Genomic DNA, 13,778 nt, shown 5'->3' with positions numbered 1-13,778 from the left:
TGGTTCAGCGCACCAACGATTCTATCAAACGGCGGAATTGTGTTTGGGACAGGTGCCGCTTGTTGGAGCAATGTCGAGTGGTTTTGGACACAACACTACTGCCACGATCCACTTGGATAAAAACTGTGAAAGAAGGGTATGAGCAACGGGAAACTCACTGGAGCAAAACTGACGGAACCACGACTACCAGCATGCCACAGTGGTGGCCACGCCCTAAGAGGGGAGGTCCTCTTTGAATATTTAGGTTGCCGCCAAATTTCCCTGCTGCCACCTCCTAGTCCTGAGCCCCTGAGGAAGTTGGTATACGAAACGCGTTGGGAATGGACCCGATTTTGTGTGGATGAGGTTGTTGTCCTTCACTGCTCTGCCAATAAAGCTTATTTGGCGAACCCTTACCTGTCCTGTGCATCCTCTACAGCAGGCAAAACTTGTGTTTTGATGTATAGTGTCTTGTTGCCTGAGCCGCGGAGGAGAGCGCTGGCGCTGGTTCAGCGCACCAACGATTCTGTCAAACGGCGGAATTATGTTTGGGACAGGTGCCGCTTGTTGGAGCAATGTCGAGTGGTTTTGGACACAACACTACTGCCACGATCCACTTGGATAAAAACTGTGAAAGAAGGGTATGAGCAACGGGAAACTCATTGGAGCAAAACTGACGGAACCACGAGTACCAGCATGCCACAGTGGTGGCCACGCCCTAAAAGGGGAGGTCCTCTTTGAACATTTAGGTTGCCGCCAAATTTCCCTGCTGCCACCTCCTAGTCCTGAGCCCCTGAGGAAGTTGGTATACGAAACGCGTTGGGAATGGACGCGATTTTGTGTGGATGAGGTTGTTGTCCTTCACTGCTCTGCCAATAAAGCTTATTTGGCGAACGCTTACCTGTCGTGTGCATCCTCTACAGCAGGCAAAACTTGTGTTTTGATGTGTATATATGTATGTATGTATGTATGTGTGTATGTATATATATATATATATATATATATATATATATATATATATATATATAATGGAAGTCAGATAAATATATGGATGAGTCAGCTGTTTGGGTGTTTCCACTGTTGTGATGGTCAATATACCAGTGAAAAGGGAGTTGCTATATTGAAGGTTTATTGGTGCAAGACTGTCAGCTTTTAAAATGAGTATTCAATGAGCTTGCAAATCTGTGCGATCCCACCACAGTTGTGCGACCGTATTGGCACACCCAAAAAATATACTTAATTGGTCAAAACTAATAGTATACATTATTGAAATAAGTGATCACTCTCTTTTTCTGAATTACATCTTTGATGAAAAAACACATACAAAGCCCTTGACAAGTTTCCCATTAAATTATTCCTCAACTTGCTGGGAAGATCTCTGAATGTGACAGTAGCAAGAACGGAGGAGATGGGCAACCCCAACTGAAATATTGCCTTATTACATCCTATTATACTCAGACATCATTTACTGCAAAGATGTTGCAAACAGTGCACCCTTACCTGTTATTTTACAAAACAAAGCCATTCCCTTTCAAAATAATGTACAGGATATATTATTCAATTATTATACAATATATACATTGGGGGAAAAAATCTACTTCAAAAGAAACCCTGGAAATGCATCCAAAGCCCAAAGATTAATGTTTAGTTAGGTGTGATAAAAAAATCGTGATTTGTTTAAATAAAAAAAAAATGAAATTTACTGAGAAAAGCTAATGTCAAAATAACAGTATAGTTAAGTGTGATAAAAAGGTGTTTCTGTATTATAATTTGTTTTAGAAATTCACTGAAAAAGGGGGGCGCTAGAGGGCGCACACGCTGATGGCCGCACTTCTGTGAGGCTCTGGCTGCCTGGCCAGAAACATCCTGCAAATATCGGCTTCCCCTGTGAGTTGAAGCCTGAAACTCGCACCGAGTGTGGAAATACCTATGCTGCTGGTTCTGCCCAACTTTGGTGAGGATCGGAGGTCCGGCGCCCGAGATACGGCGCGGTGAGCGTCTGCCGGGAGAAGACACCACGGAGGGCTGCAGCGGCGCACTGGACACTGGCCTACGCGAGGCCGCGGCTCCCCACGAGGCTGCTAGGCCTCGAAAGCTCCGACCACGGCCTGAGAGGCGGGCAACTTACAGACGGATCTTCGGGGGCTGGTGGAGGTGAGTCTTGCCACCCCTAAAAGTGCTGCGACGAGTGGCGTGCCGGATCACTGTATCTGAGACCGGGTGACACTCCCGGTATACACTGCACACCTCGCCTGGCCCTGCCGGAGGAGAAAGCGGCGCACCCGGCCCTGCTCCACGCTTCCCCGCCAGCCTCCCTGATTTACCTGGGGGACACTGCTGCCACCAGGCATAGCGACTAAGGACCCGGAGGACCACCTGGAAGGTCGGACTTACGGTCGATTGTAGGGGCGGGGTGGGCCCAACATCACTGCACTGCCCTCCGCTTCCTGTGTGCCCCAGCCTGTTGCGAGTGCTCGTGCCTACTTGGACGTGCTGAGGCCTGGCTGCCAGCACGTACGCTCCTTAGGCGCCCTGGACATTATAATTAGGGCGAGACTTTGCCGACCTGCTCATTGCCTTCTACTGCCCTGGGGGGACTCGTCACGCTTCGGGCTGCCGGCTTGAGTGCCTTTTACTGGTGGAGGGACACCGACTAGCTGCTCGTCAGTTACTGGCCTCGACTGGCACCAACAGACTGGGCACCATGGGCAAAAATGACGCTAAACAGGCGAAACTATCTTTTGAGCCCCCAGCCACCAAAAAACCGCAGCGAGGCACCACGGCATCCAACGGTGCCCCAGGACCATCGAACGCTGAGGCGGCCCCTACACCAGTGGCTCCAGAATTGCGACTGCTTATCGACGAGATGCGCCAGGGCTTCGCAACAATCGTAGATAAGGTTGACCGCTTATCTTCCAGAATGGACGGAGTTGCACAAAAGATAGAAGTCCACGAGGAGCGGCTCACGGAGGCGGAACGGCGCATCTCCACTGCTGAGGACACATCCAACACTCACGAATCGCGCCTAACCCGAATGGATAATGTCCTCAGGGTAATCGCGGCTAAGAATGAGGAGTTGGAGGCGCGGAGTAGACGCAATAACATACGCGTCACAGGAGTTCCAGAATCCACCAACACCGGACGGATGGAGGACTACGTGGAGCGCATACTGATCACCGCAGTAGGGAAGGAGGCCTTCTCTAATCAGTTCATCGTGGAGCGGGCACACCGCTCCCTGGGCCCGGTCCCCAAACCAGGGGCGCAGCCACGTCCCATTATCGCCCGGTTACTCAATTACCGCGACAGAGACGCGGCGCTGAGAGCGGCCCGAACAAACCGGAACTTGACCTGTGACGGGGTGCAATTCTCCTTATACCCGGACTTCACGCCCATGGTACAGGACCAGAGGGGAAAATTTCTGGATGTGAAAAAGAAACTAAGGGACATGCAGGTAGACTACGCCCTTCTATACCCGGCACGCCTAAGGGTGACCCATCAGGGCAAACAGCACTTCTTTACGAACCCGCAACAGGCTGAGGACTACGTAAAAAAAACTTCGCGCTACTAGGAGGGGCAGGCGCAACGATGAGGAGGAAGAGGCCGCAGGAAACCCAGTCGAGCAGGAGGACTCATGATGGGGTGCTTATGCTCGTCTGGTCGATAGCTCCTGGATGCACTACGGATACTAATTCAGAACCTGTATGCTTTGGACGCTGGAACTGCCTTGCACTACCTGCGGAGACACCACTGAGGGCTGCCTTGCATCCTGAAGGGACTGCTGACCGATAAATGGCTTTTGAACATCTTATCCCAATGCAACTGTGGTGCTGAGATCGAGCGGATGTCTGTCGCAGCAGGGTGACATGTGGGCAGCGGAAGGCTTACAGGCGTCAAGGTTTTTTCTTGTATAGTACACTGCTTGCCTAGAAGGAGGCCGGGGTGATGAAGCCCTCACGAACGATTGATTACTGTACCGTCGCTGCACTGATGGAACTCGCCCCAGGACATTTGCCCGTCCTCCGGATTAAAGGGTGGTGATGACGGACACTGGGATGGCGGGAGGGCTTTGACCTGCAGGGACGATACATGCCAGGCACCACCCCACCTTCTCTGTCTTTCCCGTATGTTACATGCGGGTCGGGGGGGGAGAGTTGGGGTGTTTCTGTGCGTACCTCTGATGTTCCCAAGAGGGAATTACCCACATGGTTTTTCTATTGTTCTTGAAAACCCGCGTTGGGGCGGGGGGGGGGATCATGGTACTGGCAAGTTTGGGTTGCTTCAGTGGGAGGGGGGAGGGGATGGACAGCCAGGGTTGGGTGGCTGTGCATGGAGTATGAGGGGTTGTTCGTGTGTTGCGCTGCTAGTTGTTGGAAGTGGCGAGTTTGATGCGTATGGCATTTTTGGCAGGAGTACAGGTACTGTGGGGTGCATGTGTGTGAATATGGATGTTCGATTGGCGAGACTGTACTGGGCAGCGGAGAGATTGGCAATTGGTGCATTTCGATTGAGAGTTGGAACACCAGCTGTTGGCTTCATTCAGGGATATGGTAACGCATGTAGGTGATGATACTTTGGATACAGTCACCGTAATGTCCTGGAATGTCCGGGGACTCAATGACCCCCGGAAATGCAGAAATGTACTTGCATATCTAGATCGGCACCATGTGCAAATAGCGATGCTCCAGGAAACCCACCTTAGCCCGGGGAGTGCCCCCAGGTTTGCGAGCAGATGGGCATGTGTGAGAGAGTTTTCCTCCTATTCCACATATTCTAGGGGGACGGTAATATTGGTCAATAAGAGGCTGCCATTTCAAAAGTTGGGTGTGCGAGTAGATAAGGAGGGGAGATATGTCATCCTTTGGGGGAGGCTGGGAACCGATGTGATAATGCTTGTGAATTGCTATGCACCTAATGTCGATACTCCTGGTTTTTTCTTGTCATTATGGGGCCACATGTTGGAGACCGAGGCCACGCACATTGTCTGGGGGGGGGACTTCAACTTATCGCTACGTACCACGATGGATAGATCGGACGGTAGTGGACATTACAACACGAAGGCCAGAGACGCTCTTCAGGGGATACTTACGGAGGCAGGACTAGTGGACAGTTGGAGGCACACACATCCAGCGGCTAGGGAAGGCGCTCACTTCACTACACATGCACGCTCATGGGCAAGGATCGACTACTGCTTTGTCTCACGGGGCCTCGCTGGGGGGATAGTTCAAGTGAAACACCTGCCTCGCACGTACTCGGACCATTGCCCGGTACTGACCGTCCTCGAAGTGCCAGGGCATACTAGGGTAAGACCACCATGGCGGCTTTTCCCCTCGGCCTTACTGGACCCTGTCTTTAAACACGAACTCGGAGAAGAGATCGAGGCCTTCTTCCCTAGAAACAAGGGGTCTGTGGATAAGGTCGAAACCATTTGGGAAGCTTTTAAAGTCACTGTGAGGGGAGTCACGATCTCCAAAAGCTGTGGAATATTGAGAAGCATAGTGCGCACATTAACTACACTAGAGGGGGAGCTTAGGGCACTGGAGGCGGAGATGGTAGGGACTCCCAGCCCTGACCTGGCGGCACGATTCAGAGCTAAACTGACGACCTATGAGGAGGAAGCAGCCAGGGAGGTAAAATTCTGGGGTAAATACTGGACAGCTAGGCGCTATTGCGAGGGGGACCGACCGGGGAAGGTACTGGCGGCACTCACGAGGCACCAGCGCTTTGCCTCCCATATCCTAGAAATCTCTGATAAGGAGGGGAGGATCCATCAGGACTCTAAGGGGATACAAGACACCTTCCTACAACACTACAAACGCCTATACTCCACACAGCAGGAAGGTGAAGTAGAGTTCGGTAATTACCTGGAAGACATAGCGCTTTGCTGGTTAAGTGATGGTAACAGGGAATTCTTAGGGTGCCCTTTCGAACTGGACGAGATTAGAGAAGCGATCATGTCCCTCAGTAATGGCAAAGCAGCAGGACTAGACGGCCTACCGGCCGAATTCTATAAATGTTACATCGATATCATGGCGCCGGTACTGAAAGAGGTCTTCGAGGAATCGCTGGAGGTGGGGATACTGCCGGGAACCATGAGGGAGGTGGCGATCACCTCGCTGTTGAAGCCGGGAAAGGACCCAACGGACACTGATGCCTATAGACCCCTGTCGTTGCTGAACTGTGACGCGAAGATTCTTGCGAAAGTGTTAGCAACTAGACTGTCCCTACTTATGACTACTCTTGTACTGCCGGACCAATCTGGCTTTGTCCCGGGGAGAGCCACATCTCACAATCTGCGCACGTTATTTTCTCTAATTCCTTCCATTGCACCCGAATTGCCGGTTGCTGCTGTGTTTCTGGACGCCACCAAGGCGTTCGACTCAGTGGAGTGGGGTTATCTGCTGGCTATCTTGGGCAGAATGGGGTTCCCCCGGATATTTATTGCCTGGGTGACATTGCTATACACTTCCCCAGTCGCCAGGGTCGTCGTCAACGGGGTGCTTTCGGCACAGATGCCGATCACGAGAGGGACTAGGCAGGGGTGCCCCTTGTCGCCCTTACTATTCGCCCTGGCTATAGAACCGCTGGCCTGCAGAATACGACAGTTACACAAAGACAAGGCCTTTAACTGTAACCAGCGGCAGATTGGCATCTCCCTCTATGCAGACGACGTCACCCTATATGTGCGCCACCCACGAGACAACCTCAATCCGCTTCTGAGGGAATTTGTAGCGTTTGGAGGCATATCCGGTGTACATATTAATTGGCAAAAGTCGCAGTTCTTCCCCCTCACGGCCTCGGTCACCCGATTTCCGCTGGATTACCCCTTGGAATGGTGCAGTTCTGACTTGAAATATCTGGGGATTGAAGTATCGCTTAATAAGGAGGACACTATCCGCTTAAACTATGGTGTAGCCATTACACGGCTGGCTGACAATGTGACTCGCTGGCTAGCACTCCCGCTCTCGATGGCAGGCAGAGCCTCCCTGATCAAGATGGTAGTCCTCCCACGCTTCTTATATCTATTTCAAAACATACCATACTACCCAGGCGCTTACTTTTTCAAAAGACTTCGCTCTGAGCTGCTTCGCCTTTTCTGGGGAGGTAAACAACCACGCCTTAGCTGGTCGGTCTTGATGCAGCCGTATGATAGGGGTGGATTCGATGTGCCCGACTTGGAAGTATACTATCTCAGTGCGCAGGCGCAGCATGCTTATCACTGGATTCGTCCCGTTCCCTTTATGCCACAGGTCGCTGCGGAGGACTGGATCGTGCATCCACTCCCGCTCGAAGGCATGCTGATGGGACTGGTTGGGGATGTTGAGACGCCCGCCGCTACTGTGACCTGTACAATTGATGCCTGGCGGAGAGTGACCAAACTACTGGACGCCCCCATGCTCTACTCGCCGGCATTGCCTCTGGCTCACCATCCGAGACTATCACTCTTACTGGAGGGAGGTTTCCGATCGATGTGCCGCCGCATACACCTCAATACGTGGGGAGACCTATTTCAGGATGGACTGTTCCGCACCAAGGATCAGATGTTCCAGAATGCTCCCCCGACTCCTATGGAGGTGTTCTACTACATCCGCCTCCGACAGGGTATGCAAGATATTCCCCCTAACTTCCCGGAGGAACCAGGGACGATATTGCCATTGCATGTCATGCTCGTATCGGATGGCACGCACTTGGTGTCTAAAATCTATGCTGCCGTTCGTGAGCAGCGCCCGGTTGTCCTGTCTAAAGCACGGACCGGCTGGGAATCGGAACTACCAGTCGCACTCACGGATGAACAGTGGAGGTACTGCTGCTCGGTCACGGCTAGAATATCCTCCAGTTGCCGAATGAAAATTATTCATTATAAGTTTGTACAAAGATATTATTATACACCAGTCAGAAAATTGAGGTTTCGCCTTTCGGCGGATGATAGGTGCGCTAGATGTCGGATGGAAGGCGCGGGTTTCCTGCATCTTGCCTGGGACTGTGGAGCAATACAGACTTACTGGAGCCTGGTGCATGCCGCCCTCCAAGTTATGATTGCTGGCCCTCTCCCTATGGACCCGATAGTGATGCTGCTAGGATATACCAGGAATGTGCCTAAATCGGATCGTAAATTCGTTGACATTGCGTTACTCCTCGCTAAGCGGAGGATTGCTTGCAGATGGGGAAGGGGGAGGGCGCCAAAGTTTAAGGAATGGTTGGACGACCTCCAATACTGTCAGGAACAACATGGCGTGTATGCGGAACTGCTACCCGCCCGCTGTGCTCCCGGTGACTTCTGGTCCCCCTTACAGGTATACTGGCTGGCTCAGGCGACGCAAAGTGACTCCTCTGGAGACGACGAGCCGGTCCCGGGCCCATGAGCGTATTGGTACTTTACACTTCATACACCCCACTACACCCCACACTACATACTGAGCATAGTGCCACCTAACTCGTGATAAGACGACGAGCCTGTTGGTGGAAAGCTGTGGGGGAGAATTGGATAATTGTGGTCCATGAGATACGGCTCTAGCGACAGAATTCCGCTAACCCCCCCATCATCGTGGCACTAAGGGATGGTGGGACTGTATACACAATGTATACTGCAATGGCATGGAGCGAAGGGCGACATAGTGGTGGGAAAGTACAGCACACCGTCCTCAGTTGAATCTCATGTTCTACACTCATATACATATCACACGCTGAGGTACAGGGCGGGGATGCGCACACTAGATACACAAGGAGCGTGCCACTGCACAAGGCTACGCAGTTAGCTGACTGATACAGACAACGACGATACAGGATTGGGACGGACCGCAATAGCGTACCTATTTGACTAATGTCCCAACTGTACGCGGGAAGACGGGGTTTCCCTTTTCCGTGTGCCTTCCCCCCGGTTGGATAGGATGAAGGGACTCTAGCCACTTGACCGCCCACTGTGGGACATTGGGAAATGTGTATACATTGTACTGGCCGCAGTATTGATGGTGAACCTAATGCTCATCTTTTTCTTTCTCTCTAATTAATGTACCAAACATAGTGCCATATTGAATTGCAGATGCTGTAACTGTCATGCCTTTGTGTTGAACGCATATAATAAAGGTTTACAAAAAAAAAAAGAAATTCACTGAAAAAAGATTAAGGTGATGTTATAGTTAGGTGAATATATTTGGAAAAAGGGGACCCCTATATAATACAGTTAGGGGAATATGTCAGTGAAAACATTAAAGTTATCAACTAAAAAAAACAACCAGTTATAGTTAGCAGAGCTTTATATAACTTGCACCCCTGTCTTGCATTGCTAATGACCTTGCATATTAGATCGCTCATGACATCGTTTAAGACATCACTGTTGACCTCATCCAATGAGTGTGTTAGTTTGTTTTAAAGCTTACATAGTGGCGGGTACCTACCATATTACTTTTCTACCTAATATTGTACTATCTGTGTCTAGATAATCAGTATAAGTCTTTACAAAACACATGTGCTCCTAATGCTCCATAGGTGTGTAGAGGTATTCAGCAAATTATACATTTCTGTGTTTTCTTTAGTTCAAAATGTTAATGTTGTCACTGACATACTCGCCTAACTATAACGTTACCGTAACATTTGTTTTTTTCAGTTAATAAATAATATATATCTTTTAACCAGGTTTACTAAATTTTTAATACTATTGTTAGTGAGGGTCAGTCTTTTAAAATGATTAAAACCTATTTATACATTTCATTATTATGTTTTAGTATTTTTAGTTATTGTCCTGTAAACTTCTATTATTTCTTAGTTAGTAATACATATTAATTTAAATATATATTATACATCAAAATATATATATTTTAACATAATAAATGGGAGGGCGCCACTAACGGGGAGTGTCCGGCATGTAACACCTCTGATGAAACTGAACTTCACGTGTTATTTGTTTGCAAGGGTTACAGGAGGGCCAGGTGATGTTGATTACTCCAACTCTGTAGGAACCTGGGGTCTAGACACTGTAGTGAAGTGTATAGGCTACTGAAATACGACACACATACGAACATTGTTTTTTCCATCTCGCGTTTCTTATTCTCCATGTGGTGCACCCACAGAGCCATCCTAAAAAAGATGGCCCACCAGAATGGCAATGTAGAATTTGCATGATTGTCCCCAACATTTTACTCCCCCGGACACAATTTAGGCAAATGTAGGAATGGTTACAACAGAAACTGGAACACTGATTATTTTTATGTCAAATTTTTAATTTGTGTAATTTTTATGAACTCAATGTATTTTATTGGGTGTCTTTAATGATGCTTTTATGGCCTTGTGTGCCAAAATAAAGTTTTATGAAATAAAATTTTAACATAATAAACTTGATTACATTTCCCTATACTTTTCCATAGGCAGATATCCATCTGTGTGATGGAGATCTCTACTCCAGTTGCGGGTATGTCCGCCAACTAAGCAGATTGTAAAATGCAGTTGTTAAGTAGCTTGTATTAAATTTATGGGCACAAATATCATCACAGGATTTGGTGAAGATATGGCAATCTCCACTCAGAGATGGTGAATAGCTCAAAGAAAAAGTGGCGTGTAGCTCCTAAGTCTAGGGGAAAATACGCACATGGGTGAACATACACTTGTATATTTACCTTTGTGAATCTGACTCTCCGTTTTCGCTTCCAGTCATTCCAAACATTTGCATGCAAGAGAGGGCAATACCATTGTATTTCTAACGGGATCAAAAGCAATGTATTTTCTTTTCATTTTAGGGACTTGACGTTGCCGACAATGACCCCAGCGTTCCCCCGTATGACACTGCTCTTATCTATGATTATGAGGGCGAGGGATCCGTGGCTGGCACACTCAGCTCTATCCTCTCCAGCACATCAGATGACGACCAGGAGTACGACTACCTTAATGATTGGGGTCCACGCTTCAAGAGACTGGCGGATATGTATGGCCAGCCATGATGGGCCATGCTTATTCGAGGACTACTCCCCAACACCGGAGTTAGGGGATCAAAGTTTGTTTTCCTCTTGAATGGCTCCGGCTACTGCAGGCTCCAGACCTGCACAACAGGAACACTGTACATAAAGACTGGGGAAATACCAACATCTGCCAAACAAGAAGAACTCTGTCCTTTGTGAGAGGCAATGCCAACACATTTACCAGCAGTATGTGTATATTCTATAGATATATTGCTCATAGAAAAGATGTATATACTCACTGTAATGGAACTCCTTGCAGGCTTTGTTTTGACCAATGGTCACAGTCTAACATTAACCACCCCATCAGTTGGACACATACCTGTTTATATTTAGTCTGATTGCTTAAAGGCATCTTCAGAAGGGAGGTCTATAATCGAATGGATACTAACTTCTAAGCTTGTGTGCTGGTGGTACAAGCAATGAATGCGCAATATGTTAGCACACAGAATGCTAATTGAGAAGAAGACCACAAACCACTGCCTCAGTGATGAACATACGAGTTCTCCTGGGGCAGTTTAACATAATGGAAATGGGTAAATATGGTTATGTTTAACTCCTAACTATTGCAAACAACCTAATAGCTCGTTCTTTTCTGAGACTTTTAGTGCTAACTGATGGCAGAGTTTGTCAGTAAGTTCCACAACTAACCCTTATATTACCACCTACAACATAACATCTACCCAGCATTTAAAGTCCCAGATTATGTCTGCTCTTGGACCAGTAGAAGACACCTCCACATATGCTGATGTAGAAGAGCCTTTTCCAGCAACAAAGGTTGCATCTGGGGATACCGATGAGTCCATGTGCATAGTAAAATTACATCAGGCATCCCTGCCATAGTGTGATGTGGTACAAAGGACCAGCCACATCTGTAATGGGAACCAACTAGTTATTAAAGAACACTTAAAAACAACAATCTCCGAAGTATTAAAAGCTCAATTTTAATCATTTCAGCCCCTTTCATTATAAGAAGCCTCCAGGTATACGCAATACTTTGACATGATGCATTAACGTCAGGATTAAAAAGTATCTCACAATGCATTATTGAAGGGTCTCAGTACTCCTTAGTTATGGAATATCTTCGAAAGCATGACTGAAGAGTTTCAGTAAGTCAATATTCTAGAATTCCTCCCCTTTTATGAATGTAGACTCTCAGCAATTTCAGATTAGGGAATATCCCCCAGTGCATAGTTAGGGTACCAGATATCTAGAGCAAAACAATATCTAGAACTGCAGGATTGAAGAACCTAAATTAACCAGAGTTTGGGGAATAGTTAAATTCACAATTTTTAAATTTCAGTCATCGAGATACAAGGACAGCGTGTTACAGATCTTCAGGTGAGATGTAGAATAAGACTGGTTAATTCTTGGATGAGGAGTCTTGAGTATTAAGTTAATAGTGAGTATCTATAAATGTTTGATTAAAATCTCCACTAATCCACATTTAGGGTGTGTCCCTAGTGAATGAATAAAAGATCTCAGTAATGTTATAAGTATGTCCAGGATTAAAGCTAGTGGCTTAATATATGTAAGAAGAGTATCTGCTAATTCCAGCGAAGTCATTAATAGAATAAAGTATCACCATATAACCGAAAAATCTAAAAGTAAATAGAACACACCAAAGGTAAACAAAGCCCACGTGTCCTTCTGTGCAAGTATCAAGCCAAAGATATAGTGCTAGGATGTAAAGACGTGTATTTTGTCTCAACATGAATGTTACTGAATGGCATGACAGACCCTCAGGAAGGACATTTACATCTGGCGAAACCCCTAACAACATAGAATCATTCACTTCATTTACAATAAAAGATCAATGCAACTATGGATGAAAAATAGAAAGTTGGCTGGACAGGAAAGGCTATGGTCAGAGGCATGAGTTTATTTGCACTGTAAGCAGATTTAGACAGAAAGCAGAATGTATGGAGTATCCAACCTTTAGCTATAGGGGTGGAGCCATGACACATTTCCACTTAGGTAAACTAAATGCACGTCGCAATAATATTCTGATAGCATGGCATGTCCCTTGCATTAGGGCCAAGGTTGGACACCTAGAAGGAGACTGAAGGATGTAGAATGACAGAAGAAGAATGGAGGTCAGGTAAGACATTTTTCCTAAGGAGAGAGACAAGTGGCTAGTTAGCAAGCGAAGTGATGAAAGAATTAGAAGGTGGATACAAAAAAAGTGTAAACCATTGCATGAGGGAGGCAGGCAGTCAGGTTTCTAAACTCCATGAAACAGCAGAAGGTTGTGATCGGGTCGCCTGATGGGACCAGGTCAATCAACTGCATGTTATAACCTGTTTCTTTTATTGCTAGGTAATTGGCATACGGCATGCCCATCTCCATGGAGCAGTTTAGTGCTTTGCAAGGTACATTGTTTTAATGGATTTTAAGTAAAAACTCCCTATACCCAACATGTGAGCTGTACTTGGGGCAGGATGGCATTTGAGGTTCAGTTGAGACCGCAGTACAGAAACTATGGAGTACGTAGGGAAAGAAGTAATGGGAAAGATAATTGGAGCAGTGCTAGACTGTAAACCGCATGGTTGATCCTGGTGCACCGATTTGCTGAAATCACACAAATTAGGAATGTATGTGCCACGGTTAAACATGATGATGATGATGATGATGATGATGATAAAAGCCTTTTATAGCGCAACTTAGCCCGTAGGTGTCAAGGCGCTGAGGATGAAATAATCTGTGTGGTGGGGGGAGGAGACGTGCCGACTAGAAATAGGATTTACTGAAGAGCCAAGTCTTTAGGGCTTTCCGGAAAAGGAGATAGGATGATTGAGCCTTGAGTTCCACTGGAAGGGAGTTCCAGATCCTTGGAACGAGGGAGGAAAAGGCCCT

The 13,778-nt window shown here is 47.4% G+C and overlaps 1 protein-coding gene across 1 annotated transcript in view; it reads left to right on the top strand.

Moving 5' to 3' along the window:
* Positions 1–13,532, top strand: part of CDH15 (cadherin 15) — a 156,590-nt gene extending 143,058 nt beyond the window's left edge. The window contains exon 14 of the mRNA XM_086945800.1: positions 10,707–13,532. Coding sequence (XP_086801926.1) covers positions 10,707–10,907 — 201 coding nt within the window. The 3' untranslated portion in view covers positions 10,908–13,532. The remainder of the gene's footprint in view (positions 1–10,706) is intronic.
* The last annotated feature ends 246 nt before the right edge of the window (positions 13,533–13,778 follow it).

This window comes from Lissotriton vulgaris, chromosome 12, assembly GCF_964263255.1.
Source record: "Lissotriton vulgaris chromosome 12, aLisVul1.2, whole genome shotgun sequence".
Classification (NCBI taxonomy): Eukaryota; Metazoa; Chordata; class Amphibia; order Caudata; family Salamandridae; genus Lissotriton; species Lissotriton vulgaris.
This window is presented reverse-complemented; position numbering and strand designations above follow the sequence as displayed.